This window comes from Sus scrofa, chromosome 10, assembly GCF_054392235.1.
Source record: "Sus scrofa isolate SSC_HxYL_T2T_F1_AM1 chromosome 10, Sscrofa_HxYL_maternal_Yorkshire_Landrace_v2.0, whole genome shotgun sequence".
Classification (NCBI taxonomy): Eukaryota; Metazoa; Chordata; class Mammalia; order Artiodactyla; family Suidae; genus Sus; species Sus scrofa.
Genome location: NC_139392.1, coordinates 34,511,957 through 34,539,737, shown reverse-complemented (window position 1 = coordinate 34,539,737; position 27,781 = coordinate 34,511,957). Strand labels below are relative to the sequence as shown.

Here is a 27,781-nt window from a genome sequence, read left to right as displayed (position 1 = left end):
TCTGGGGAGGGGAAAAGTGTTAACCTTGGGATTCACTCTCAGATTTTGGAATAGAGAAAATACTCTTGCCACCCAATTCTGCAGCACCGCATCTTCCTTCTGTGGACAAAGAAATGTTTCTCTTGGCCTTTGCCGAAAAATCTGCACGTTCATGCCTTCTCTCATGTTTCCTATCTCTGCCTTCCATACTTGGGTATGCCATTCTTTATCCTCCCAAGGGATCCATTAACACAAAACACACTTGCTTTGCAATCAAAGTGTACTTTATTAAAATTACTTTTACAGTTTTTATCTGTGTCTCATTCGGTGTCACTCTACATGTTTTAAAAATACCAACTCCAGGCATGGGATATAAAGAAACATGTCAGAGACATGAGGAGGGAAAAGGTGAGATATGGATGTTCCAGCAGCCAGGGTCTGGGCATGCAAGGCTCGGCCAACCATGTCATCCTGAAAGAGGGAGCGTGACAGAGTTCCCATGGTCAAAGGTACAAACCGACATGAGGCCACAGAATCCTTGGAAAGAAACTGGCTTGAGGGCAGTTGGTCAGGACTAAATCCACAGTCCCCTTCTTCAGTCAGGACTGATGCGGGTGACAGGACAGGGGGTGGACACTAGGGTGACTGCCTGACTCCAGTGCATTAAGTTCTACCTCTGCTTAAGGGGGCTTTCCTATACCTGTGTTTATTTTATCGAAAACTAGTTTTAAAAAAAGCAAATGGATAGGTAACAATTATTTAATACACAATCTTACATTCTACCAAAATCTTATATACCAAGTAGTAAACATGTATCAGAACTTAATACTAAATCTAGACAATAAAGAACTAAGCTTATACTAAAGTTGGCTCGTAATAGATGAAGAGTGAGGTCAATCTTGTATCCTGGTCACGATGGAAACTTTTGGACTCTTCCAGTCCCAGGCTGAGGCTTCAAGGTGTCCCAGAGGAGTCTGCAACACAAACACAGGGATGCCATCACCGAGGAGGTGCAGAGTCAGATGGAAGGAGGGCTCCCCTGGGTGGATGTGTGGGTCCGTCAGGCTCCTCAGGGCCTGGAACTCCCCAGGGCTCAGATCCCCGTGGCACTGCCGTCTATGCTGTGCTTAGCTGAGGAGGTTTTCTGTTAGCAAAGAGGGAATACAATTGTCCTCCAGGAGCGAGTTCCCTGTGCATTGGGCTGGGCAGCCTTCAAGGGACTGATCCCTGCACAGTGAAACAGATGCAGCGGAAAGGGGAGGCTCCGGGAGACAAGGATGTAGTCCCTCCCAGTGGGGCCCTGGGAGGAGCAGGACATCTGATAACCCAAGGGAAGGGGTAACCAGCCCCTTCAGCCCATACTTTATACCACTAACCATGAGACCTGCGTGGCAGAAATGGACAGAGGCCTGAAGACCTCCTTTTACCCTGAGAATGCTTTCTACCTCCTGGCCATTCTCGCTTGTGCTTTTCAAGGGGGGGGGGAAGAAGTGGAGAAATCAGTCTTCCTGTATTCAGACTATACTACAAAGCTACAGTCATTCAACTCTATGATCCTGGCGAAAAAGCAGCAACACTGATCAGTCAGAAAGCCCAGAAATAAACCCAAGCACCAAGGGTCAACTGCTCTATGGCAAAGGAGGCAAGAACATACACTGGAGGAAAGACAGTGTCTTCCATCAGTGGTGCTGGGAAAACCGGACAGGTACCTGTCAAAAGTGCAGTGAGAACATTCACTAACACCATACACAGAAATAAACTCCAAATGGCTGGGCGACCTCCATGTAAGGCCAGATACTAGAAAACCCCTAGAGAACAACAGGCAGAATGCTCTTGGACATAAATCGCATCAAGATCTTGTTTGATATGCCTCCTAGAATAATGACAATAAAAACACAACTAAATCAGTAGGAACTAATTAAGCTCAAAAGCGTTTGCACAGCAAAGGAGACCTTTTTTTAAAAAAGAAAAACTCCACAGAATGGGAGAGAATATTTTTTTTTTATTTTCCCACTGTACAGCAAGGGGGTCAGGTTATCCTTACATGTATACATTGCAATTACAGTTTTTCCCCCACCCTTTCTTCTGTTGCAACATGAGTATCTAGACATAGTTCTCAATGCTATTCAGCAGGATCTCCTTGTAAATCTATTCTAGGAGAGAATATTTGTACATGATTCACCCACCAATGGCTTTACCTTCAAAATAGAGAAACAACACATACAACTCAACCACCACCACAAAAACCAAACAACTCAATGCAAAAAGAGCCGGAAGACCTAAAGAGACATTTCTCCAGATGAGGCTTAGGGATGGCCAATAGGCACATGAAGAGATGCTCAACCTTGCTTGGTACGAGGGGACTACACATCAAAACTGCAGCGAGGGACCACCCCACACCTGTTAGAATGGCCGTCATTAAGAAGTTGATAGATAACAAATGCTGGAGGGGGTGTGGAGAAAGGGGAACCCTCCTACACTGTTGGTGGCAGTGGAAATCAGTGTGACCACTCTGGAAAAGAGTATGGGGGTTCCTCAGTCAATACAGTACTACCCTATATGATCCAGCGATCCCACACCTGGGCATCTACCCAGACAAAACTTTCACTCAAAAAGACACATGCTCCTGTGGAGTTCCCATCGTGGCTCAGTGGTTAACGAATCTGACTAGGAACCATGAGGTTGCGGGTTCAATCCATGGCCTTGCTCAGTGGGTTAAGGATCCGGCGTTGCCATGAGCTGTGGTGTAGTTTGCAGACACAGCTCGGATCCCGCATTGCTGTGGCTGTGGTGTAGGCCAGCAGCTCCAGATCCGATTTGACCCCTAGCCTGGGAACCTCCATATTCCACGGGAGCGGCCCAAGAAGTGGTAAAAACACAAAAAAAATGAAAAACAAACAAAAAAAAAAACCAACCCCCCCTCAAAAAACACATGCCCCTGTATGTTCATGGCACAATTCACAAGAGCCAAGGCATGGGAGCAATCTAAATGTCCAACGACAGATGGATGGATGAAGACGATGGGGTACACATATACAATGTCGTACCACTCAGCTTTGTACAAGAAAGAAACAATGCCATTGGCAGCAACAGCGATGCCACCAAAGTTATCATGGTCTGTGGCACAAGTCAGAAAGACAATGACAAATACCACATGACATCACTTCCATGCAGAAGCCAAGATAGGGCACAAAGGAACATATCTCCAGAACAGAAACAGACTCACAGATCTAGAGGACAGACGTGTGGGGAGCCAAGGGGGAGGGGAGAGGAAGTGGGATGGACTGGGAATTTGGGGTTGGTCGATGCAAACGCTTACATTTAGGATGGATAAGCAATGAGGCCCTACGCTGTAGCACAGGGAACTGTATTCAGTCTCTTTGGAGAGAACACAATGGAACATAAGAAGAGAAAAATAATGTATAAATAGGTGTGACTGGGTCCCTTTGCTGTACAGCAGAAATAGGTACAAAAATACCTCACTTCTTCAAAAAATACTTCATGTATATATAGGAGTCACACTCAGCCATAAGAAAGAATGAAGCCATGCAATTTTCAGCAACATGGACAGACCTGGAGATTATCATACCACGTGAAGTAAGTTAGACAAAGATGAAAGTTCTAACACTTCTATGCTGAATCTGAAACATGACTACAATCCAGCTTTTTTACAAAACTGAAACAACGCACAGACATGGGAAGCAAACTTCCATTAGCAAAGGGGAAAGGGAAGGGAAGGGAAGGGATCAATTGGGAGTGTGAGATTAATAGAGAAGCAACAAGGATTCACTGTGTAGCACATGGAACTCTATGCAATATCTTCTCATAACCTGTAAAGAAAAAGAATTTGAAGCTGTACACCTGAAACTAACACAATACAGTAAATAATCTATAGCGAAAGAAATTCAATAAATATTTTTCAGTATTAAGAGTTTCAAAAAATCATGAAGATGTGGTAGTAGAAATGTAAATTTATCTTTTTATTCTATTGCTGCATGAAAAGTATATAGAAGAAAGGAATTCTCTTTTTCTTTTTTCAGCCACACCTGCAGCATATGGACGCTCATGGGCTAGGGGCCAGGGACAAGCTGCCTCTGCAGGCCTAAAACAGATGCCACAAGGTGGGATTTGAATCGCCTTTGCAATGTATGCCACAGCTTGCAGCAATGCCAGATTCTTCAACTGACTGAGTGAGGCCAGGGATTGAACCTGCATCTTCATGGACACCATGTCCTGTTTTTAACCCACTGAGCCACAGCAGGAACTCTGAGAGGACAATGCTTTTGAAAGTGTACTAAAACAAGTTACATTCATGTTATTAGATGACACAGTGAAAAGTCACTGAAAGGAATACAACAAATTTGAATCCTAGCCTTTCACTTTTCCCAAGAGAACACAGAATTGAATTGCCTCAGGGGTTGCTGCATTTGAACTCGTCATCTATGTCAAAGAATTTACAGAAGTTCCAACCTCAGTTTGAGAATGGGTGCCATGGGTTGGCCCAGGCCATCCCTGGGCCTTACAGAGACTGAGGGAAGACCCAGACCCTGGAAATTCCCACTCAGGTTGGGATCCTGCCGTGTCTTCTGTGTGATGCCAGGAGCACTAAGCATCCACAAGGATGCAGGGCTGGGCCAGGTGAGCCACTCTTCGTACATGAGCACTGAGGGATAGATGCCTTCATCTTGATTGTTTTCTGGAGCCCCGACATGAGGGAGGCCTTAGAGAGGCTGACACAAACTCAGAGGGAAAGGACCCTGTGTCACTTCTCTCAGGCTGAGATTGGTTCAGTACAGACCCGATGTGAATGCTCACCACCTGCCTCCATTTGGCCTGAGCCTCGGGGACCTGTGAGGGAGGAGACCAGGGCCAGGCTAGGAAGGGACACAGGGTCAACATGACTGGGATTTGGGGATCAGGGGATAGCAGTCTGATGGGAAGAGGGGGATCCAACAGGAGCTGTGACCACCTGGTCCTGCTGCCAGAGGCTCTGTCTAGGACATGGTCAATCCCAGGAGATGAGGTCACAGGGCCAGGAGAGAAAGTGTCTGAAGCAAGGCCAGCAGCTCCTACACACAGTCCCCCAAATTCCTGCTGGCCAGGGGTGGTCTCTTTGGGCAGCTGGACATGGACCTCTCCCAGAGGGGAGGAGAGTCATGACAGCAGCCTGGGGTCAGCTGTGCAGGTGGACAGGACTCAAGGGTACTGGATCCTATGCAGCAACCCCAGATGACTTCTCCTTTATTTTATTTTATACTATTTTTGTCTTTTTCCATATTCTAGGGCAACTCTGACAGGATATGGAGGTTCCCAGGATAGGGACAAAATGGGAGCTGCAGCTGCCAGTCGAAACCACAGCCACGAAATACAGGATGCAAGCTGAATCTGCGACAAACACCATAGCTCACAAGAATGCTGGATATTCAAGACACCGAGTGAGGCAAGGGATCGAACCCACAATCTCATGGTTCCTAGTTGGATTCCTTAACCACTGGAACTCCAAGTATGCCTCCTTTAACTCATCCAACTCTGTGAACATCCCTTCCCTCAGGACACACCGTGAGGACACAATAGGACAGGGAGGCCAGAAATCCCAAACATGCAGAGCCAGAGAGCTGCCTTCTCACCCACCACCTGACACTCACTCGACCAACTTGGTCTCCAGGGTCAAGGTGCCACCACTTCAGGTGCCACCACTTCAGGTCCCTCAAGGCCAATAAAGGAAACCAAGTCAACAGCTCTTGTGCACTGGGCCCTCACGGTGCCAATCACAAAGCAAACTTGCACAACGGGCAGAGACCAAAGCAGGAAGGAGCAGCTTTGGGAGGGAAAATCGATTCTCCCTCTCAAAGAACAGGAGAGAGGAATACAAACACAGCACAACAAAGACCAGGGACCCAAGTCTTCTTCGTGGTATCGATTTCACAGGGGAAAACACCACAGCAGAGTGCCACTCATTAGGCCACCCACCCACCCACCCGCCAAGTCCTATCCCCCACTTCCTCCCTCTCCCGGCAGCAGGCGGAACCCAGGTGCTCCCAGGAACCCTCTCCCACTGGATCCCAGCTGCGTGCTCTTCCCTACCTGCAGCCTCCTCATCCTGGCGGCTGCTCATGCTCTCCACCACTGACTCTGTAGAAACACACCATCAGGGGAATCAAGGAGTTAGAAAGAGTGGCCCTCCCGTTTCTCCGGCTTCCCTGAGGTGACTATGGGTACAGAGCATCACCCTGGTTTTTCTTCCAGGTGCCCAGACCTTCCCTCTGCTCCATGGACTGAGACCCTTCCACACAAGCTGAGCACAGATGCCAACATTCAGGCATCTCATATCTGCTCCCTCTCCTTATTAAAGTAGGCGGTGAACATCTTTACATCAATTTCTTTCTGTTTTTAAGTTTCAGACTCACCTGCCCCACACTCCAAGCAGCAGGCGTCACCCAAGTGTCCCGGGAACCCTCTCCCATTGGCTCCTACCTGAGAGCTGTTCTTACCTGTGTTACTTTCATCATGGTTGCTGTCACTCAGACTCTCCATGAAACATACTGCAGAGACACAGACATAAGGAATCAAGGTGTTAGAGCCTGTCCCCCACAAGTATCCCCTACTTAGGGTTGTTTGCGGCCACACAGCACCACCATGGCTTGTCCTCCGTGTGCTCAGATCTTCCCTCTGCTCTACGGCCTCAGAAGCTTCCATAAAACATTGGCCACAGTGGCAAACCTTCAGAGATCGTGGGCTGATGAGGGATGGAGCCTTACACATATCCCTTCTACGAGTCCATCTGGAGGCCTCAGCTCCAGGGTGACACACCTGAAATTCCAGCTGCATGGACACACTTGTGTGGTGGCCCCTGGGAGTGAACCATAGGCTGCTTTATTCTGTTCACTGCAAGAGGCAGACCTAACTACTGACTGAACTCAATTAAGCAGAAATGGCTCCTTCTGGCCAGTGGCTGGCACACTGTGGACAGCAGCTCTACAGAAACACTGAGGAGAAAGGGACCACTGCCCGTGAGGTTCACCTCCAAAACATATATAAAGAAAACTCATACACCTCCACAACAACAACAGCAAAGAAACCACCCAGGAGTTCCCGTCAGGGCACAGCGGAAACGAATCCGACTAGGAACCACGAGCTTGCGGGGTTGATCCCTGGCCTTGCTGAGGGGGTTAAGGATCCAGCGTTGCCGAGAGCTCTGGTGTCGGTCGCAGATACGGGTGGAGAAAAGGCTCCCCCGCCCCAGCATTGCCGATGCGAACGTACACTGGTACAACCACTATGGAAGACACCATGGAGGGTCCTGCGAAAACTGAACACAGCACGGCATGCGACCTAGCAAGCCGAGCACCCTGGGAAATATCAGGACAAATGTATCCAGGAAAAAGACATATGCCCCTCTATGTTTATGGCAGCACTGTTCACAACAGCCAAGACAGGGAAGCCACCTCATGTCCACAGACAGACGAATGGCTCATGACGATGTGGTCCACATAGATGACGGAATTCACGACTCAGCCAGAAAATCGAAGAAGAAACCAATGCCACTCAAAACAATAGGGATGGATCGAGAGATTCTCGTGCAAAGTGAAGTACGTGACAAAGAGAAAGACGGATACCACCTGATCTCACTTAGAGGTGGAATCTAAAGCACGGCACAAAGGAACCTGTCCACAGAACCCACGGATGCAGAGAACAGACTTGTGGTTGTGAAGGGCACGGACTGGGAGTTTGGGGGCAGTTGATGCCAACTACGGCATTGAGAATGGAGAGACAACAAGGTCCTCCTGTTGCAGCACACGGAGAACGAGATCCAATCTCCTGAAATCGACCTGATCTCAGACGGCAATAATATCAAAAAAGGAACATACGTTAATGGACACACACGACTGGGGAATGTCGCTCCAGAGCAGAGAGTGAAACAACACTGTACCTCCATTAAAATAGAAACAAACAGAAAGGACAGTGTCTAACAATCCACTGAATGGAAAGACAACCTACAGAAGAGGATATTTGTAAATCTTATATTTGAAACAGGGGCTCATATTTGGAATATATGGGAAACAACTACAAATCAATTGAATCAAAAGGCAAATACCTCAGTTGTAGATGAGTGGAAGCCTGGGAGAGACCCACCGTCCAAGAAGACCACAGAGAGCAGCACACAGAGGGCATGTTTCCCAAAGTCGCCTATCACAATGGAAAGGCAAAGCAAAGGCACCACGAGGTATCACCTCCCACCTGGTAGGACACGGAGTGTTTTCAAACCTGAACAGATGTTTGGGAAGATGTGACTGCCTGGGACTTCTGGACACTGTAGCAGGGAATGTCAACGGGGCCAGCCAGGACGGGAAATACCACGGCAGGACCCTGCAATCCCACTGCTGCATGGCCATGTAAAGGAAGAACCATCAGTGTCGGGTAAAGAGACCTGCCATCCCAGGATCACGGCAGCGCCATACACAAGAGCCCAACAGAAACAGAGCCCCAGTGTCCACGGGCACACAGACTGAGAAAGACAACGGGGTGGATACAGACCATAGCAAGGTATTCCGTTGTCACAGAAGAAGGAAACCCTACCCCTTGCAGCAATGCACAGAGAACTCGAGAACATTATTGACTGATTCACTTTTGGGCTTGAGGGCTGCCCCTGCAGCAGATGGAAATTCCCAGGCGAGGCGGCAAATCAGAGCTGTGGCCACCGGCCGACACCACAGCCACAGCCAAGCTGGATACCAGCCGCGTCTGGGACCTCTGCCGCAGCTCACCGCAATGCGGGATTCTTCACCCACTGAGCAAGGCCAAGGGTCGAACCCGTGTCCTCATAGGTACTGGTCAGGTTCATGAGCTCTGAGCCTCAACAGGAACTCGCTGGAGGACATCACTTCAAGTGAAGCCAGTCAGACACAGAAGGACAAAGACTCTCTGATGTCATGCACATGAGGTGTCTGAAAGACCACTCCTGAGCAGAGGCTGGAAGGGTGGCTGCCCCGAGTGGGCAGGAGGTGCGGGGGGAGCACAGCGTTCACAACACTCCCTCGGGACACTTACAACCTCAAGAGGCTCGAGTTCATGGCACATGTTTGAAACAACAGCATGAAAGTCCGCACCAAGCAGAGGGGGAAGAAAAGAGGAAACGAAAGACCAACAGAGGAAGGAAAGCCTTTTCCCAAACCTTGCTCCCAGCGGGTGCAGGGAGAATGAGGGAATGGACAGTTAGCCTGCAGTCATCATGAGACTGTTCAACGAGAAACTGGACAGCTATGTGGTGCTAAGGCACAAGTGACTCCCCACAAAACACACCCACTCACACTGGTTCACAATCACACCAACAGGCCTTCACACGCACACCCCCCAATATTCCTCAACACCTACCCCCACCATACAAAGAGCCTCCTTTCCTCCAGGGACCCGAGGACTTGGGATGGCCCTTTTGTGGGAAGTCAGTCTCTTTCACCCCATCCTTCACCCCCTTTCCCAGGAGGAACCCAGAATCAGGGTGTCTCTGCAACCAAAGGGGCAGGAAAGCACCCCCCGCCCTTCCTCAACACCTGGACTTCTCCTCAGCAGAGCCGGGTTCCAGAATACTTACGGCTTTCATCGTCCATCCCGTCCACCTGTGATGAGAGAAAAGAAAACACTGTGAGTGTCACAGCATCCTCTGCACTGTGGCCACAGGTCTTCCTGTGGTTGCGGACCGCAGGCACACAGACAGAAGGCAGAGTTGAGTCCGTTTCCCCAAAAGAAGACAGCAAAGACACCTGTGGAAAAGGCACCAGCTTTTCATGGAAGACCTCCCAAGTCCACGTTCATTTAAAAAACATTCAGGCTTCTTTGGAGTTCCCGTCGTGGCGCAGTGGTTAACGAATCCGACCAGGAACCATGAGGTTGCGGGTTTGATCCCTGGCCTTGCTCAGTGGGTTAAGGATCCGGCATTGCTGTGAGCTGAGGTGTAGGCTGCAGACGTTGCTCAGATCCCGCATTGCTGTGGCTCTGGCGCAGGCCGGTGGCTACAGCTCCGGTTTGACCCTGAGCCTGGGAACCTCCATATGCCACAGGAGTGGCCCTAGAAAAGGCAAAAAGACAACAAAACAAAACAAAACAAAACAAAACATTCAGGCTTCTTCAAAGACAAATGCTCCCTATGTACACTTGGGAACTGATGTGGTCCCTTTTGCCAATGCCCCTTGGAAGGAGTTATTGGTTGGTATCAAACTTTGACTCAACATTCCTCCACAGAGGAATGTGCATATATCCTCTATAATGGACTTGCTCAGATTTCCTTTTCCGAAGTAGGCACATCCAAGAAGAAAGGAGGCACCTTTTTAAATCTCCGATCAAGAAAGGTGAGCTTACCTTGGGGGCAAGCTGGTCGTCCTGCTCAACCAGGTCGCTGGCTGGGGACTCCTCGTCATTTTCAAGGGATGGGCCCGCCTCCTCCTCTGCCTCGTCAATGCAGGCAGCCTCCTCCTGCACCTTCTCAGTTCCCGGCCCCACCTCCTCCTCATTTGCCCCAGCCAGGGCCTCCTCCTCGGTCTTCTCACTCCCGCCGGCCTCCACAACATCATCGAGGGTTGCTAGGGGGACACACAGTCACTGTCAGCAAGGCGGTGGTGCTGCTCAGGAGGTACTCTGGGCACCTCACCTGACTGGACATGGGCTGGGAGTCAAGGGGTGGGGGTGGGATGAAGCACGGATGGAGCTTCTCTTGGCCCATCCTCCCAGGTAAACGTTTTGAAGGACGGCAGAGAGCACCTTGAAAGACCTGAAAAAGGGAGCCTCTGCCTCTCTTGCTAAAGGGAACCTCTCCGTGGCATATTCTCCATCTGAGAAATGGCCAACACAAGCATGCAGGCTCTGCTGCCATGACAGAGTCTCGTGAATCCTCCTGCCCATTTTCCTCTCCAGCCACATTCCTCCATCTTCTGAAAGGGCAGGAGATCATTTCAGCTTCCCTACTCTTCCCACAGGGTGCTCCTGTGTTCACACGCCATCCTCTGGGATGTTTCGCCTCTTTTCTTTTCTTAGATACATAATGCTTCTCTTTGGAATACTTTGGCAATAGGAAACTCACGGGGAGAGCAGGCCTTCCCAATGCTATGTACTTTGCACCACTGTCCATAACAACTTTTCTCATCATAACTCATAGGACCTCTGCACCCATTCAGGAATGACTCCCCCTTCAGCCCTGCTGCCAGGTCTTGGCCATTTCTACTTCCCATCTCTGACACTCTGCCGAGTCTGGTTACCGCCTATATGTTGAGTTGCACGATATTTCCTTCTCTGTGCTGCCTGATTTCTCTATTTTTTTTTCTATTGATACTTGTTCCTTTTTAGGGCCACACACATGCCATATGGAGGTTCCCAGGCTAGGGGTCTAATAGGAGCCGTAGCTGCCATTTTATGTCAGAGCCACAGCAAGGCAGGATCCCAGCTGCATCTGCCACCTACACCACAGCTCACGGCATTACTGGATCCTTAACTCATTGAGTGAGGCCAGCGATCGTACCCGCAATCTCATGGTTCCTAGTTGGATTCCTTAACCACTGGAACTCCAAGTATGCCTTCTTTAACTCATCCAACTCTGCGAACATCCCTTCCCTCAGGACACACCGTGAGGACACAATAGGACAGGGAGGCCAGAAATCCCAAACATGCAGAGCCAGAGAGCTGCCTTCTCACCCACCACCTGACACTCACTCGACCAACTTGGTCTCCAGGGTCAAGGTGCCACCACTTCAGGTGCCACCACTTCAGGTCCCTCAAGGCCAATAAAGGAAACCAAGTCAACAGCTCTTGTGCACTGGGCCCTCACGGTGCCAATCACAAAGCAAACTTGCACAACGGGCAGAGACCAAAGCAGGAAGGAGCAGCTTTGGGAGGGAAAATCGATTCTCCCTCTCAAAGAAAAGGAGAGAGGAATACAAACACAGCACAACAAAGACCAGGGACCCAAGTCTTCTTCGTGGTATCGATTTCACAGGGGAAAACACCACAGCAGAGTGCCACTCATTAGGCCACCCACCCACCCACCCGCCAAGTCCTATCCCCCACTTCCTCCCTCTCCCGGCAGCAGGCGGAACCCAGGTGCTCCCAGGAACCCTCTCCCACTGGATCCCAGCTGCGTGCTCTTCCCTACCTGCAGCCTCCTCATCCTGGCGGCTGCTCATGCTCTCCACCACTGACTCTGTAGAAACACACCACGCGGGGAACTGAGTTAGAAAGAGTGACCCTCCCATTCCTCCTGCTTCCCTGAGGTGACTGCAGGTTACAGAGCATCACCCTGGTTTTTCCTCCAGGCTCCCAGACCTTCCCTCTGCTCCATGGACTGAGACCCTTCCACACAAGGTGAGCACAGATGCCAACATTCGAAGGACAGCAACGTGCTGAAGGAATGACCTTTCAACTTCTTCCTTCTATGGCCCTTTATAGCTCCTACCTCTAAACTGACACACCTGAAATTCCACCTCTACACACACTGAAAAGGGGATAGCTGAGTAAGCAATTGAACGGTGCTGTGTTTTATATGAATGGATTGCACTATTTATTACAGAATTCCATGAAGTATAAAGAGGTGATCTGCCAGTGACTGCCACACCAGGCATCGTGTTCAGGGTGGAGATTCAAAGATGAGCAAGATATGACCTCCCCTCCCCGGACATGCTTTACTGCAGACCAGTTGGCTGGTCTGACCTGATCATTCATCTGTATGTATCTCCTGTGCTCATGAACCTGTTCCAGGAATTCTGGGAGGCCCTGCAGACACCCAAAGAGAGATGGCAACGGTGACATTCTAGACCAATTCCTAGCAGAACCCACGGGTAAGCAGAGGTGCTGTGTATGGCCCACAACACCTGTGCTGCCATAATCAGAGCTCAGTGCAGAGGCAGTGAGGGACACGCCAATGTTTTCACGAGCCCGTCCTTCTCATGGTGCTGCTGGAGTAGCTGGAAAGCAGGCTCAGGGCTCTAAGAAAGGAAACAACTTTTACAATGAAAACTACAAAACATTGCTGAAAGAATTGAATAAGTCACAAAGAATTCAAATGACATTCCATGTTCACAGAGGGGAAGAAGGAGTGCCCATTGTGGCTCATCAGGAATGAACCCAACTAATATCCACGATGAAGCAGGTTCAATCCCTGGCTTCACTCAGTGGGTTAAGGGTCCAGTGTTGATTTGAGCTGTGGTGTAGGTCACAGACGTGTGCTGTAGGTGTGGATGTGGCTCTGGTGTAGTTTGGCATAAATAGCTCAGATTTGACCCCTCACCTGGGAACTTCATTATGTCATGAGCAAGGCCTGAAAAATACAGAAAAATAAGAAAAAAATAGATTGGAAGACGGAGTATCATTGACATTTCATACTACATGAAAAAACAGCAGGTACACTACAACACATATCAAACTCTCAGTATCATTTCTTTTGGTCTTTTTAGGGCCTCGCTTGAGGCATTTGGAGGTTCCTAGGCTAGGAGCTGAATCAGAGCTACAGCTGCTTGCCTATGCTACAGCAACAGCAACTTGGGATCTGAGCCATGTCTGCAACCTACACCGTGGCTCAGGGAAAAGTCAGATCCTTAACCCACTGAGCAAGGCCAAGGGTCGAACCCGTGTCCTCATAGGTACTGGTCAGGTTCATGAGCTCTGAGCCTCAACAGGAACTCGCTGGAGGACATCACTTCAAGTGAAGCCAGTCAGACACAGAAGGACAAAGACTCTCTGATGTCATGCACATGAGGTGTCTGAAAGACCACTCCTGAGCAGAGGCTGGAAGGGTGGCTGCCCCGAGTGGGCAGGAGGTGCGGGGGGAGCACAGCGTTCACAACACTCCCTCGGGACACTTACAACCTCAAGAGGCTCGAGTTCATGGCACATGTTTGAAACAACAGCATGAAAGTCTGCACCAAGCAGAGGGGGAAGAAAAGAGGAAACGAAAGACCAACAGAGGAAGGAAAGCCTTTTCCCCAAACCTTGCTCCCAGCGGGTGCAGGGAGAATGAGGGAATGGACAGTTAGCCTGCGGTCATCATGAGACTGTTCAACGAGAAACTGGACAGCTATGTGGTGCTAAGGCACAAGTGACTCCCCACAAAACACACCCACTCACACTGGTTCACAATCACACCAACAGTCCCTCACACACACACCCCCCAATGTTCCCGGACACCTACCCCCACCATACAAAGAGCCTCCTTTCCTCCAGGGACCCGAGGACTTGGGATGGCCCTTTTGTGGGAAGTCAGTCTCTTTCACCCCATCCTTCACCCCCTTTCCCAGGAGGAACCCAGAATCAGGGTGTCTCTGCAACCAAAGGGGCAGGAAAGCACCCCCCGCCCTTCCTCAACACCTGGACTTCTCCTCAGCAGAGCCGGGTTCCAGAATACTTACGGCTTTCATCGTCCATCCCGTCCACCTGTGATGAGAGAAAAGAAAACACTGTGAGTGTCACAGCATCCTCTGCACTGTGGCCACAGGTCTTCCTGTGGTTGCGGACCGCAGGCACACAGACAGAAGGCAGAGTTGAGTCCGTTTCCCCAAAAGAAGACAGCAAAGACACCTGTGGAAAAGGCACCAGCTTTTCAAGGAAGATCTCTCATTGCCATGTTCATTTTAAAAAAATTTTGGTCTTCAAAGAAAAATGCTCCCTACCATACACTGCAGAACTGATAGGGTCACTTTTGCCAATGCCCCTTGCAAGGAGTTATTGGTTGGTACCAAACTTTGACTCAACATCCCTTCAAATAGGAATCTGCATATATCCTCTATAATGGACTTTCTCCGATTTCCATTTCTGAAGTAGGCACATCCAAGAAGAAAGGAGGCACCTTTTTAAATCTCCGATCAGGAAAAGTGAGCTTACCTTGGGGGCAGGCTGGGCTTCTTGCTCGGCCCTGTCGCTGGCTGTGGACTCCTCCTCGCTATTTCCACTTGTTGTGGCCTCCTCCTCCACCTTGTTATTGGGTGAGCCTTCCTCCTCCTCATTTTCCCTGGCTGGGGCCTCCTCCTCGGTCTTCTCACTCCCACTGGCCCCCACAACATTGTCCTGGGTTTCTAGGGGGACACACAGTCACTGTCAGCAAGGCAGTGATGCTGATCAGGAGGTACTCTGGGTGCCACACCTGACTGGACATGGGCTGGGAGTCAAGGGGTGGGGGTGGGATGAAGCACAGATGGAGCTTCTCTTGGCCCATCCTCCCGGGTAAACGTTTTGAAGGACGGCAGAGAGCACCTTGAAAGACCTGAAAAAGGGAGCCTCTGCCTCTCTTGCTAAAGGGAACCTCTCCATGGCATATTCTCCATCTGAGAAATGGCCAACACGAGCATGCAGGCTCTGCTGCCATGACAGAGTCTCGTGAATCCTCCTGCCCATTTTCCTCTCCAGCCACATTCCTGCATCTTCTGAAATGGCAGATCATTTCAGCTTCCCTACTCTTCCCACAGGGTGCTCCTGTGTTCACACGCCATCCTCTGGGATGTTTCGCCTCTTTTCTTTTCTTAGATACATAATGCTTCTCTTTGGAATACTTTGGCAATAGGAAATTCAGGGGTCGGGCATGCCTTCACAAGCCATGTACTTTGCACCACTGTCCATAACAAACTTTCTCGTCATAACTCATAGGACCTCTGCACCCATTCAGGAATGACTCCCCCTTCAGCCCTGCTGCCAAGTCTTATCCCTCTCTACTTTCCACCTTTGACAATCTGCCTAATCTACTTACCGCCTATATGTTGAATTGTTCAATATTTCTTTTCCTGTGTCTGTCTGACTTCACTATTGTTAAAAGTGTGTTTCATTTTGGATCATCCATGTAGCAACATATTTAACATAATCACAATTTTTTCTCCGGTAGAATTTTATTCCTATGTGGATTCATACTGCCTTTGGTTTATCCACGGATCTCTTGTTAACATTTGGGATTGGTTTCATTGAATGACTACCTGCATAAGCTTGAGTCTTGGGGCTGGTTGGATCAAAAGAGGGGGTTTGAATAGCTCCACAGCAAGAGAGTATGGAAGAACATCATGGGAAGGAAGCTTTCCAGGTCATGTAGCGTCTCTCTCCTCATCTCCTCTCATCCCCAAGGTGGCCCGGTTGCAGGCGAAGGGGGTGCAACCCAGAGAGTGTAAGCCTGATTTGACAGTAGAGGGCATTGAACTTTAGACTAACTTGCCAAGAATCACGGCAATGTTGAAGGATGGATGTGGGCCAAGAATGTAGTTGGTTCCTTGAGGACAGAAATCCCTGAACCCTGAAGGCCGGACACCTGCTCAGGGCCAAGACCATGCCCTGGACCCTTGAATCAAGAGATCTTCTCACTCTCCCACAAGTCCTCCCATCCCAAGGTTTTAGTGGGCAAGCTCTGATGCCTTCCCTGCAGGAGATGCTGAACCAAGACATTAGTCCAAACCCTTATCCAGCCCTTTGTCTCCATGCTTTAATCCCTGATCTGAATCCAACATTTTCCTCCAAACAAAGCCCCTCTGAAGGACCAAGGCTTTGCCCTGACTCCGTGGATACTCCAACCCAGGCATTCTCCCCCAAATCTTCATGTCATCCACTGCATCACATTACACTTTCATGACAACCAGCTGACAACCTCCAGCGACTAGGGGTCTGTTTCACTCCCAAGATGGCTCAGAGCTCAGAACAGTCTCGACCGGATGCCAAGAATGAGCTTCCCTTCAGCTGATCATGCCTGGATAAGAGGTTCCTGGGAATTCACTCGGGAGGAGACCATCTGGGCCAGTGCTCTGACTGTTTAGTAAATTAAAGTCTCTGACTGTCAATGTCTCACACAATTTTCTTTAAAAAATTGTTGTGATGAAAATACTGTTGATTGACAATGTTGTACCCCTTGCTGCTGTACAGCAATAGGAGTCTGAGCTCCTCCTCTGCAGCCTGGACCAAGGTCTGGCTGAGAATGAGCAGGAGCTCAAGTCATTCTTCACCCAAACCCAATCTGTACCCTGGAAACTCCTCATCCTTCTTCACACCCTGCAGTGGCAGGGATAGTCTTCTATCCTCTTAAAGGGACCCTTTAGAGACTCTCAGCTTGAAGACCTGACCCTAAGTCTCCCTCTGTGGATCACCAGTCGGACCCTCCTTCCCTCAGTTACCAAATGGTCACCCCACGAACCTACCAGCACTGTGTGTTCTCAGCACACTACCAGCGAACAGCCAACTACCCAGTGAGCTTATCATCATCAACCCATGGAAATCCTACTTGAAAATCCAAGTTTCATTCCTTACAATCAATTTCTACATTTAAAATGCAATTATTGGGAGTTCCCGTTGTTGAGCAGTGGTTAACGAATCCGACTAGGAACCATGAGGTTGCAGGTTTGGTCCCTGCCCTTGCTCAGTGGGTTAAAGATCCGGCATTGCTCTGAGCTGTGGTGTAGGTTGTAGATATGGATTGGATCCCGAGTTGCTGTGGCTCTGGTGTAGGCTGGCGGCTACAGCTCCGATTCGACCCCTAGCCTGGGAACCTCCATATGCCGTGGCAGCAGCCCAAGAAATAGCAAAAGGGACCAAAAAAATTGCAATTATTTGGCTTCAGACGTTAATATGTGCATTCAGAAGAGTGGAGCTATAAATGCCCATTTCCATCATGTGTATTGAAGAATGGAATCAGGGTCCCTCTGCACTGAATAAAGGCAGAGTAGGGTATTACCAGGGTTAGTGTGATGGGAGAAGGTTTGTACATGGGAAATAGGAAATAGTATTTTATAAATTAAGAAAAAATCTGAGGCACCCAACCAGGAAGAAATAATTAAAAATCTTAAGAGTAATACAAAATGGCTGTATAAGAGATTTACATCTCTGTACACAAATTGAAATGGTGGAAATGAAAAAAAAAATCATAGAACATTTTCCTTCAGGGTAAACTATGCCATCTGATGGAACAGCCTTTAGATCAGTATCAACATACCTCCCCAACAACAGCTCAGGTTGCCCATCGTCCAACTCTTGAGGGGTGAAGGGGAGAGCCTCCCAGTTGTGGCCCAACACACACCTCTCCACTCACAGAGTGGCAGTTGGACCGCAGGACCCCGTGGGTATCATCCTATTGCTGTGGCAACCAGTCAAGGCCTGGAACTTTCAGAGGGAAGGCAACTCTGCCCCCCTGGGCCCACCTGCTCTGTCTAGACTAATGTGTCTCTCTACGGACAGGGATGGCAGTACAGGGTCAACATGTTGTCTCAAAAAATGCATCCCAGAACCACAGTGTTACTCTCTGCTTGATAACACAAGACAGGTGAGAGAAAAAGACCCACATTCCAAATAGACCAGATACAGACAATAATTAAAGAGTGAGGAAGAACCAAACAGGAGAAGGCCTTTCCATGGGAAGGGGGCTTTATGGCTCAGGGAGAATGTCTCCTGTCACGTTCCCTGATCTGCACATCATGCCACTTTAGAGGAAGAGGGTTCAAAACAGGGGCTCGAACCCCTATCTTCCAGTGGACAGCACTGAAACTTAGAGCATCTTCTCAAGAGTCGTGCCAATCATGTGTGAGCAGATCTGGGACAAGAGTGCAGTTGGTTCCCTCAGGTCACACATCCCCCTGAACCACTGAAGCCTGCTTGGCGCTGGCTGAGATCATGCCCTGGACTCTTGCTTGAATCCAGAACTCCACTTTCTCTCTCTCTCTCTCTCTCTCTCTGTTGAATCCTGCTGCCCCCAAGATGTCCTGGGGTGATCCTGGAGAACATATCAGAGCCAGGAGAACAGTCCAATTCTTTACCCAACATTTTGCCTCTATCTTCTGACCCCCAACCCAAAATACAAACATTCATCCAAAAAGAGCTCCTCTGGAGGACTAGACAAACCCCAACTCGGCCCATCCTCCCCCAATCTTCCCTTGGCAGCCCTTCACAGTGACCAGCTGACCACCTCATGTGAACAGCGGTCTGCTTGGATCCCCAATTTGACTCAGGGATCAAAACACCTTCAAGTTCACATGACGGCTCTAACAAGAATCAGCTTTCCTGCGGCAGACCACACCTGGATGATCAAGTCCTGTGGACTCACTGGGGAGGTGGTCATCCGGATGAGTGCCTGGTGGGGGGAGGGGTTAGGAAAGGAAATCTGTGACTCTCCATGTCTCACTGACGTTGCATCAGAGCACCAGTCTGAGCAACCTTGACCAAGGTCTGGCTGACAATGGGCCAGAGTGCAAGTCTTCTGTCACCCAAACCCAGTCTATACTCTGGACACTCCTCATCCTTCTCTAGACCTGAGAGTGGCAGGGACAGTGCTCCTCCTAGAGAGACCCCCTCCAGACCTCAGCTTGAAGACCCCACCCTGGGTCTCTCTGAGGATCACCAGAGAGACCTTCCTTCCTTTCCTTACCCAATGTTCACCCCACTAACCTGCTGGCATTGGCCCTTGTCACCACACTACCAGCTAACACCCAAAGAGCCAGTGGGCTAGTCCTCATCAACCCGGGGAAATCCAACCTGAAAAATCCCCGTTTCTTGCTCCATCGAAATTCCTCTGCCTTTGGACTGCTAGCATGTGCATTAAGACATCGACATGTACACTGAGAAGAGTGGCGCTGTAACGTCCCTCTTTTGAATGTCTACTGCAGGGCTGACAGCGAGGGCCTCGTGCTTCGACAAAGGCAGAGGGGCATGTTTGCCGTCTCTGTGCTCCGGGAGAACGTGTTTCAAACTGCCACGAGACACGAGTCTTTTCTCACATTTAGGAAAATACTTGAGGCAGTTGGCTCACTCGGAGCATTAAGATATACCTTAGTCATACAGCAAGCCTGTATAACAGACCTATGGCTTGAGAGACTGATGAGACTGGTGGCAATGGAGATAAAGATGGAGATACTATGTTTAGTCAAAATGAACCACCCATCTGAGGAAACAGCCTTTAGAACAGTAGCAACATACCTCCGCAACAACAGCTAAGGTTGCCCATCGTCTGACACTTGAGCAGTGAAGGGGAGAGCCTCCCAGCTGTGGCCAACACACACGTCTCTTCTCACAGACTGGCAGTTGAACCACGAGGCTCCGTGGGCAGCATTCCATTGCCGTGGAAACTGGTCAGAGGCCTGGAACTTTCAGAGGGAAGGCAACTCTGCCCCCTCTGGGTCCACCTGCTCTATATAGCCTAGTGGCCGTTTCCCTGGACAGGGTCAACATTTTATTTCAAAAACTGCATCCTACAATCAAACAGTATTACTCTCTGTTTTGAAAAGACATTATTGGAGAGAAAAAGACTTCCCCAAATATAATGGGTCTTCAACGTTTAGGGGAATTGCAAAATCCTACCATGGTGAGATTTAAAAGGGCTCCCATTTTTTGATGGAAATACCATTTCCACTCATTTCTGGTAGTTGAGGCACCAGACATTTTTACACTCCATAGGTAACATTTGTCCAGAAGAAAAGGAGTAGTTATAGAAATTAAATTGTAAAATGCCACACACTAAGCATATGCTCATCAGGTTGTAAAAGTCTTCACTCAATGACCGTGTGTAGAATTCTTCTCTGGATGCAAAAATCTGTACACTTCATTATCTTTCCACTGGTTCTTCATTAACAGTGTCCCTTTCATTGTATACGTACAAAACTTACTATGCCTTGAACAGTTAGGAAACAAGGACTCACCCTACTTTCAACAGTGGGTTGCCTTAAACCACATATCTCATAATTTTCTAAGCAACAAACTTTAGCTAACTCAAAGTTCTAGGATTAAACGTATTCTTCTCAAAATTCAACCCCTCATCACACCAGTTCCTGGGACAGTGTCATGAAATCTGGCTCGAGAGCAAACTGAGCACCAGCCCACATGGAACATGAGACAATTCCTGGAGAAAACTGAGAGCACTGCAATATTTCAAGCCAAGCAGGGAGGGTGTAAGGTATGGGAGGCTGTGAGAGACAACTCTGCCATGGCTGATTCTCCCCAAATATCTAAAATTGAGAGACCAAATGCATCACTTTTCTGAAAGGACAACAAGGGAGATGGAGTCCTCTTTTCCTCCCTGTATCTATGAGTCTGTTACTCTTTGGTGTGTTTGATCATTGGTTTTGGGTATTAGACTGCACAAATCAGGGACATCACATAGTATCCTGATTTGTCTGACTGTGGCCTTCCGCATAATACTTTCTAGGCTCACCCAAGCTGCAGCAAATGGCAAGAGGTCACTCTCTTTTCTGGCCGAATACCACTGCACTGCATATGGACACCACATCATCTTGACTCATCCCTCAGTGGACACAGGCTGCTGCCATGACCTGGCTGGTCTACACATTATCACTCGCTGTTGTGAAAAGAAGTTATGTGAGAGAAAAAGACTAAGGGACACTTCAGTGGACAGAGCTGCTCCTATCTTTTCAAATTAGGATGTTCGTTTTCATCAGAAGCCCTAGCAATGGATTTGTTGAATCTTATGGGAATTTTAGCTCAGTTTTTTTGGATGAAATTCCACAATTAAGATACACTACTGAGGTTCTCATCAAACAATACATCCTACCTCATTTTACCTCATGTTGTAGTTCATGGCGGTATTCCTTTTCTTTTCTTTACTACTGGATTCTATACAGGTAGAAACCTTCTCAGGGAACATGTTTTTAAACATGACCCTTAGGCATACTTTGCTGTAAGTAGGAATGAATTCTTCAAAGGGACACATATTTAACTTAAATTTATTTAAAAAGCAAACTTCAGGAGTTCCCGTCATGGCTCAGTGGTTAAAGAATCCGACTAGGAACCATGAGGTTGTGGGTATGGTCCCTGGCCTTGCTCAGTGGGTTAATGATCTGGCGTTGTCATGAGCTGTGGTGTAGGTTGCAGATGCGCCTCGGATCCCATGTTGCTGTGGCTCTGGCATAGGCCAGGGGCTACAGCTCTGATGAGACCCCTAGCCTGTGAACCTCCATATGCTGTGGGAGTGGCCCAAAGAAATAGCATAAAGACAAAAAAGAAATCCTATTTTTCACCTTCATATTCAGTCCCACAGAGGAAAACATGAACACACAGCCCCCCGACTCTCTGAGAAAAGGAAATTGACCTGCTCAGCACTGGAGCTCATTCGCAGGTGCATCTCCATGGCTGGAAGGGAAATGGACTCTGAGAAACAGCCTCCCCTTCCTTCTGACTGAGAGGAACCCCATTCCCACACTTCTGCTTGGCAAGGGCTGGTGTGTGTATAAGTATGGCAGTTGTGGACATGCTGCTCAGCTGTGGCTGTAACAACACTGTCTGAAGCAAGGGAAAGGGAAGAACGCAACCCAGAGAGGCTGCAAAGCCTTCCTGAGGACCAGGGCCCTAGATCGCCCCCCTTAGTCCACATGGGAGAAAACCCACCTCTGGAACAATGGAGGAACTATGTTCCAAATTAAACATCAGGACACAAGGGCTTTCAAGCGGAGAGAACATGAAAAAATCAGGGCTTCGCACCCACCGCAGCTAGGCACCTTGTGTCCCAGACCGGTGCTTCCCCACTGTCCAGCAAAGAGAATCACAGCTGGGCCCCCACCACAACAGGAGGGTTCACACAGACCACAGAGGAGACACCCCTTGAGTGCCTGGCTCTTGTGGCCAAGTGGGATGGCGCCTCTGGGCCCTACAGGACAGCTCCCAAGTATATTCTCTCCTTCAAGACAGGGAGAGATGGCTAATGGACCTCATGCGTGGAAACACACACAGAAAATTAGGCAAAATGAAACACAGGGATATCTTTCTAAAAAAAACCAAAACAAACACAAGGCAAAATCACAGAATAAGAACAAAATGAAGTGGAAATAAGCCATCGACCTGAGAAAGAGTCAGAAGTCATGGACATAAAGATGCTTACTGAACTCAGAAGAAGGAATGAACACAAAGAGATCTTCAATGAAGAGATGGGAAGCAGGGGAAAGAACCAAAGAGAAGTTATTAATGAACTGAAAAACACACTCGAGGGATCTGACAGCAGACTGGATGAAGGAGAATTAATCAGAGACCTGCCTGACAAAACAATGGAACTCAATCAGATAGAGAGGCAAAATGAAAAAAGAATTTTTAAAAAATTAGGCTACTTTAAAGGACCTATGGGATACCATCAAGCAGAATAACATTTGCATTACAGGGGTGGTTCCAGAAGAAGAGAAAGAGAACAGAACAGAAAAATTAATGGAAGAAATAATGCCTAAAATCTTCCATCATCTGGGAAGGGAAACAGAACTTGCTTGGCTGTGGTATAGGCCTGCAGCTCTAGCTCTGATTAGACCCCTAACCTGGGAACCTCTGTATGATGTGGGCACATCCCTAAAACTAAAACCGAAAAACAAAAAGGGTAAAAACCATATGATTATTTCCATAGATGCAAAGAAACCCATGAGATAAACTTCTACATCCACTTAGGTTAAAGTTTCAACAAAGCAAGTATAAAGGGAATGGACCTCAACTTAATAAAGGCCATCAACTGCAAACCTACAGCTAACATTCCACACAACTGTGACAAGCTGAATGCTTTTTCTCCTCTAAGATGATGAACAAGAGAAGGATGCCCACTCTTGCCCCTTTTATTCCACATAGGATTTGAAGTCCTATTAACAATTAGACAAGAAAAAGAAATAAAAGGAATCTGAATCATAAATGAAAAAAGTAAAAGTGTCTTTTTTGCAGATTACATGATACTGTAATAGAAAATCCTACATACTCTAGCAAAAAAATGTTTGAATGAATACATTCAGTTATGTTTCAGTTTACATAATCAACGTACATATCAGTGGCATTTCTATACAATAATAACAAAACATCAAAAAGAGAAACAGGCGTTTCTGTCATGGCTCAATGGTTTAAAAACACAACAGTACCCATGAGGACACAGGTTCAATCCCTGGCCTTGCTCAGTGGGTGAAGGATCCTGTATTTCCATGAGCTGTGGTGTAGTTGCAGATGTGGTTCAGACCCCATGTGGCTGTGGTGTAGGCTGGTAGCTACAGCTCTGATTCAACCCCTAACCTGGAAACTTGTACATGCTGCAAGTGCAGCCCTAAAAACAAAGCAAAACAAAACAAAACCCCAAGAAGAGAAACAGACACGGAGTTCCTGTTGTGGCTCAGTTGTTAACGCATCTGACTAGGGACCATGCTGTTGTGGGTTCGATCCCTAGCCTCGCTCAGTGGGTTGAGGATCCTGAATTGCTGTGGCTCTGGTGTAGGCCCACAGCTACAGCTCTGATTAGACCCCTAGCCTGGGAACCTCCATAGAACAGATAAAAAGGCAAAAAAAAAAAAAAAAAAGAAATAGACAAGATGGCAGAGTAGGAGGACTGAAGCTCCCCTCCTCTCATGAAAACACCAAAATTACAACTATGTGCTGAATGACCATCAACAAAATAGACTGGAAACTACCAAGAACAAGATATCCTACACCCAAAGGCAATAAGGAGCCACACTGAGACAGCAGGAGGTGCTCATTCATGGTAGAAGTAATCCCATACCCCCTGCATGGGCAGCCCACAAACTGGAAAAGAACTCTATTTCAGAGGCTTTCCCACAGGAGACTTCTGAACCCCACAGCAGGTGCCTAAGCCAGGGAGTCTGGCACGGGAAGGAGGAGCCCCTGGGACACATGACATTGAAGGCCAGTGAGGCTGTGTGCAAGAGCTCCACAGGACTGGGGGAGACAGAAACTCCACTCCTGGAGGGTGCACACAGGCTTTCATGTGCACTGGGTCCCAGGGCTAAGCAGGCACTCAAGAAGAATCTGGGTCAGAATGACCTGGCCAATCATGGAGGGTCTCCTGGGAAAGGAGGGGGTGACTGGGAAACACTGTAGGGCAGGACAGTCTAGGCAGAGGTCCCAGGAATAGTTGTTGGCATGAGCTCCCCTGGAGGTGGCCCTTTTGGAACAATCTGGTCCCACAAATTAGGGCTGAGAAGCCCCAGGCCAAACAACAAACAGGCTGGGAACACAGACCCACTGATCAACAAACAGGTACCTAAAGTGCTCCACATCACACCCACAGACAAAGGTCCACCCCCTAGAGGGACAAGGCTCAGCTCCACCTACCAGTGGGCAGGTCCCTCCCATCAGGAAGCTGGCCACAAGCTCCTCTATTTCACCTACAAGGAGGCAGACACTAGAAGCAAGACAGGCTACACACCTCTAACCTACAAAAAGGAGATCATGCAAAAAGCATACAAAATGAGAAGGCAGAGAAATATGAACCAGATGAAGGAACAAGACAACCCCCACACCCACCTCCATGCAAAATGACTTTAGAATAATGATTGTGAAGAGGATCCAAGAGCTCAGACAAAAACTGGAGGCAAAGATCAACACATTACAAGAAAGACTAAACAAAGACATAGAAGATTTAAAACAGAAACAAACCAAAAAATCATATTTATGATTGCATCAAAAATAAAGTACCTAGGAGTTCCCGTCAAGGCCCAGTGGTTAAGGAATCTGACTAGGAACCATGAGGTTGCAGGTTTGGTCCCTGCTCTTGCTCAGTGGGTTAACGATCTGGCGTTGCCATGAGCTGTGGTGTAGGTTGCAGCCACGGCTCAAATCCCGCATTGCTGTGGCTCTGGCATACGCCGGTGGCTACAGTTCTGATTCGACCCCTAGCCTGGGAACCTCCATATGCCGTGGGAGCGGCCCAAAGAGATAGCAAAAAGACAAAATAAATAAATAAATATATAAATAAATAGAAAAAAATAAATAAAATAAAAGTAAAAGAAAAAAATAAAGTACCTAGAGATAAATTTAACCAGGCAAGGTAAAGACTTGTACACTCTAAACTATATGCTGTTGAGGAAAGAAATTAAAGGCACAAATTAATGGAAAGATATTTCATGTTTATGAGTGAATTCACATCATTCAAATGTCCAGATTACCAAAAGCAACAGAGACTCAATGCACTCTCCACCAAAATCCCAACTGCACATTGCACAGACCTAGGAGAAACCCTTCTAAAATTTGTATGGAACCACAATAGATCCCCATCAGCTACAACCATCTTGAGAAAGAGCAGCAACGCTGGAAGGATTACATTTCCTGATCTCAAACTACACTACAAAGCTATAGATAACAAAACAGATCAGGACTGGCACAAAAACAAAACAGACAGACCAGTGAAACAACACTGACTGCTCAGAAGTAAAACCAACACAGACACAGACAATTCATTTCCAACAAAGGACCAGAGAGCATACAATGGACAAGGGACAGTTTCTTCAATCAATGGTGCTGGAAGAACTGCACAGGCACATGCAAGGAATGGAACGAGACCCCTACCTTACAACACATCCCCAAATTAAAATGGACTAAAGACTCAAATGGAAGAAATGAAACCATACAATGTCTAGGAGAAAACATAGGTGGTAAGCACAAGGACATCTGTCTGCTTACACTTGGCTCTGACCTCAAAGGCAAGTGATAGAAAGGGAAAATTAAACCAGCGGAATGGAGTTCCCATTGTGGCGCAGTGGTTAACGGATCTGACTAGGAACCATGAGGTCGTGGGTTTGATCCCTGGCCTTGCTCAGTGGGTTAAGGATCTGGCGTTGCTGTGAGCTGTGGTGTAGGTCGCAGACACGGCTCAGATCTGGCGTTGCTGTGGCTGTGGTGTGGGCCAGCGGCTAGAGCTCTGATTCGACCCCTAGCCTGGGAACCTCCATATGCCCCAAGAGCGGCCCAAGAATGTGGCAAAAATACAAAAAATCTGCTATTGTTACTACGGTGTCATGGGGTGCTGCTGGTTCCGTCCCTTACCTGGGAACTTCTGTGTGCCTTGGGTGTGGCACAAAACAAACAAAAAACAAACAAACAAAAAACTGGGGCAGAGGATCTGAATAGACATTTTCCAAAGAAAACAGAAAATGGCCAACAGGCTTATGACAAGAGGTTCAACCACACTAATGGAACTACAAACCAAAACCACAATAATGTTTCAACCTCATCCCTTAGAGAATGGTTATTATAAATACACACACACACACACACACAAGCAATAAATGTTGGAGAGCATGCGGAGAAAAAGGAACATTACTGGTGCAGCCACAGTGGAAAACAGCATGAGATTGCTCAAAAAATTAAAATCAGAACTACAGTGTGACCCAGCAATTCCACTTCTGGCAATTTATCGAAAACACTCGCTTGACGATCATACGCACCTCTATTTCATCACAACAGAGTTACAATCACCAGGACAGGAGAACAACCCAAGCATCTACAGAAGGATGAGCCAAGAAAGATGTGGTATATATCCATCTGCATTTCAGGGAAACATGGAATACTTTTGAGTAGGTCTCAAATATTGCATGAGGCATCCGTATACTTAAAATGTATCTGTTGTTTATCTGAAATGCCAATGTAACTGGGCCTATCTTGTTCTTATCTGTTAAACCTGGGGACAGTCCAATGAACGTGAATGAGAATGGTCAGGGCAGAGGTCATCACAGGCTGTCTGGGCTGCTGTGAGGAAAGACTTCAGAGAGCTGGGAAGACAACTGAGTCTTAAGCTGAGAACTCTGTGGGCTCTTCCACTCCTTGCAGAAATTCACAACACACCATCATTATTTGTGACTTACCTTTTGGATGGATCCATGTTTTGACTGCAGAATAGAGCCTAAGTTGCTTGAAGACAGGAACGATGTGTGTGTTCCCCACTCCACCTAGGACCAACAGGCACATCAAAGGCATGTTAGTAAATCACCACAGGAACTGAGTCAAAGGGTTTTATCTTCCCAAAGAGTAAAACCATTCTGTTTGGGAAATCACTGTTAACGGCTATTTTCTTTCTTTCAACAATGCAGCCAAGAATCCAGTCTGGAGTTTTTGGAGGCAA

General features: G+C 48.0%; 1 protein-coding gene across 3 annotated transcripts; it reads right to left on the bottom strand.

The window, feature by feature from the left end:
• Positions 1-245: 245 nt before the first annotated feature.
• LOC146398959 (uncharacterized) lies at positions 246-27,677 on the bottom strand. Of its 3 annotated transcripts, none has more exons than XM_084980903.1 (9): positions 27,525-27,677; positions 14,836-15,026; positions 14,364-14,388; positions 12,116-12,163; positions 10,333-10,553; positions 9,569-9,593; positions 6,471-6,521; positions 6,064-6,111; positions 246-953 (listed from the first exon to the last, which is right to left on the bottom strand). In XM_084980903.1, the coding sequence occupies exons 1-9, from the start codon at positions 27,634-27,636 to the stop codon at positions 934-936; spliced, it is 741 nt and encodes a 246-aa protein (XP_084837029.1). In that variant the 5' UTR covers positions 27,637-27,677; the 3' UTR covers positions 246-933. The 3 variants fall into 3 exon arrangements, with proteins under 3 accessions (XP_084837029.1, XP_084837030.1, XP_084837031.1); XM_084980904.1 differs by lacking the exon at positions 27,525-27,677 and adding an exon at positions 19,882-20,012; XM_084980905.1 differs by lacking the exons at positions 6,064-6,111; positions 14,364-14,388; positions 14,836-15,026; positions 27,525-27,677 and having other exon boundaries at positions 12,116-12,284.
• Positions 27,678-27,781: the final 104 nt, after the last annotated feature.

Bases quoted from the DNA above. Each gene is read 5' to 3' on its own strand.
- LOC146398959 (XM_084980903.1), bottom strand. From the start codon at position 27,636: ATGCCTTTGATGTGCCTGTTGGTCCTAGGTGGAGTGGGGAACACACAC. The intron at 14,389-14,835 runs GTAAGCTCACTT...CTCTCATCACAG, and splicing joins AAGCCCAGCCTGCCCCCAAG to GTGGACGGGATGGACGATGA. The intron at 9,594-10,332 runs GTAAGCTCACCT...CTCTCATCACAG, and splicing joins ACGACCAGCTTGCCCCCAAG to GTGGACGGGATGGACGATGA.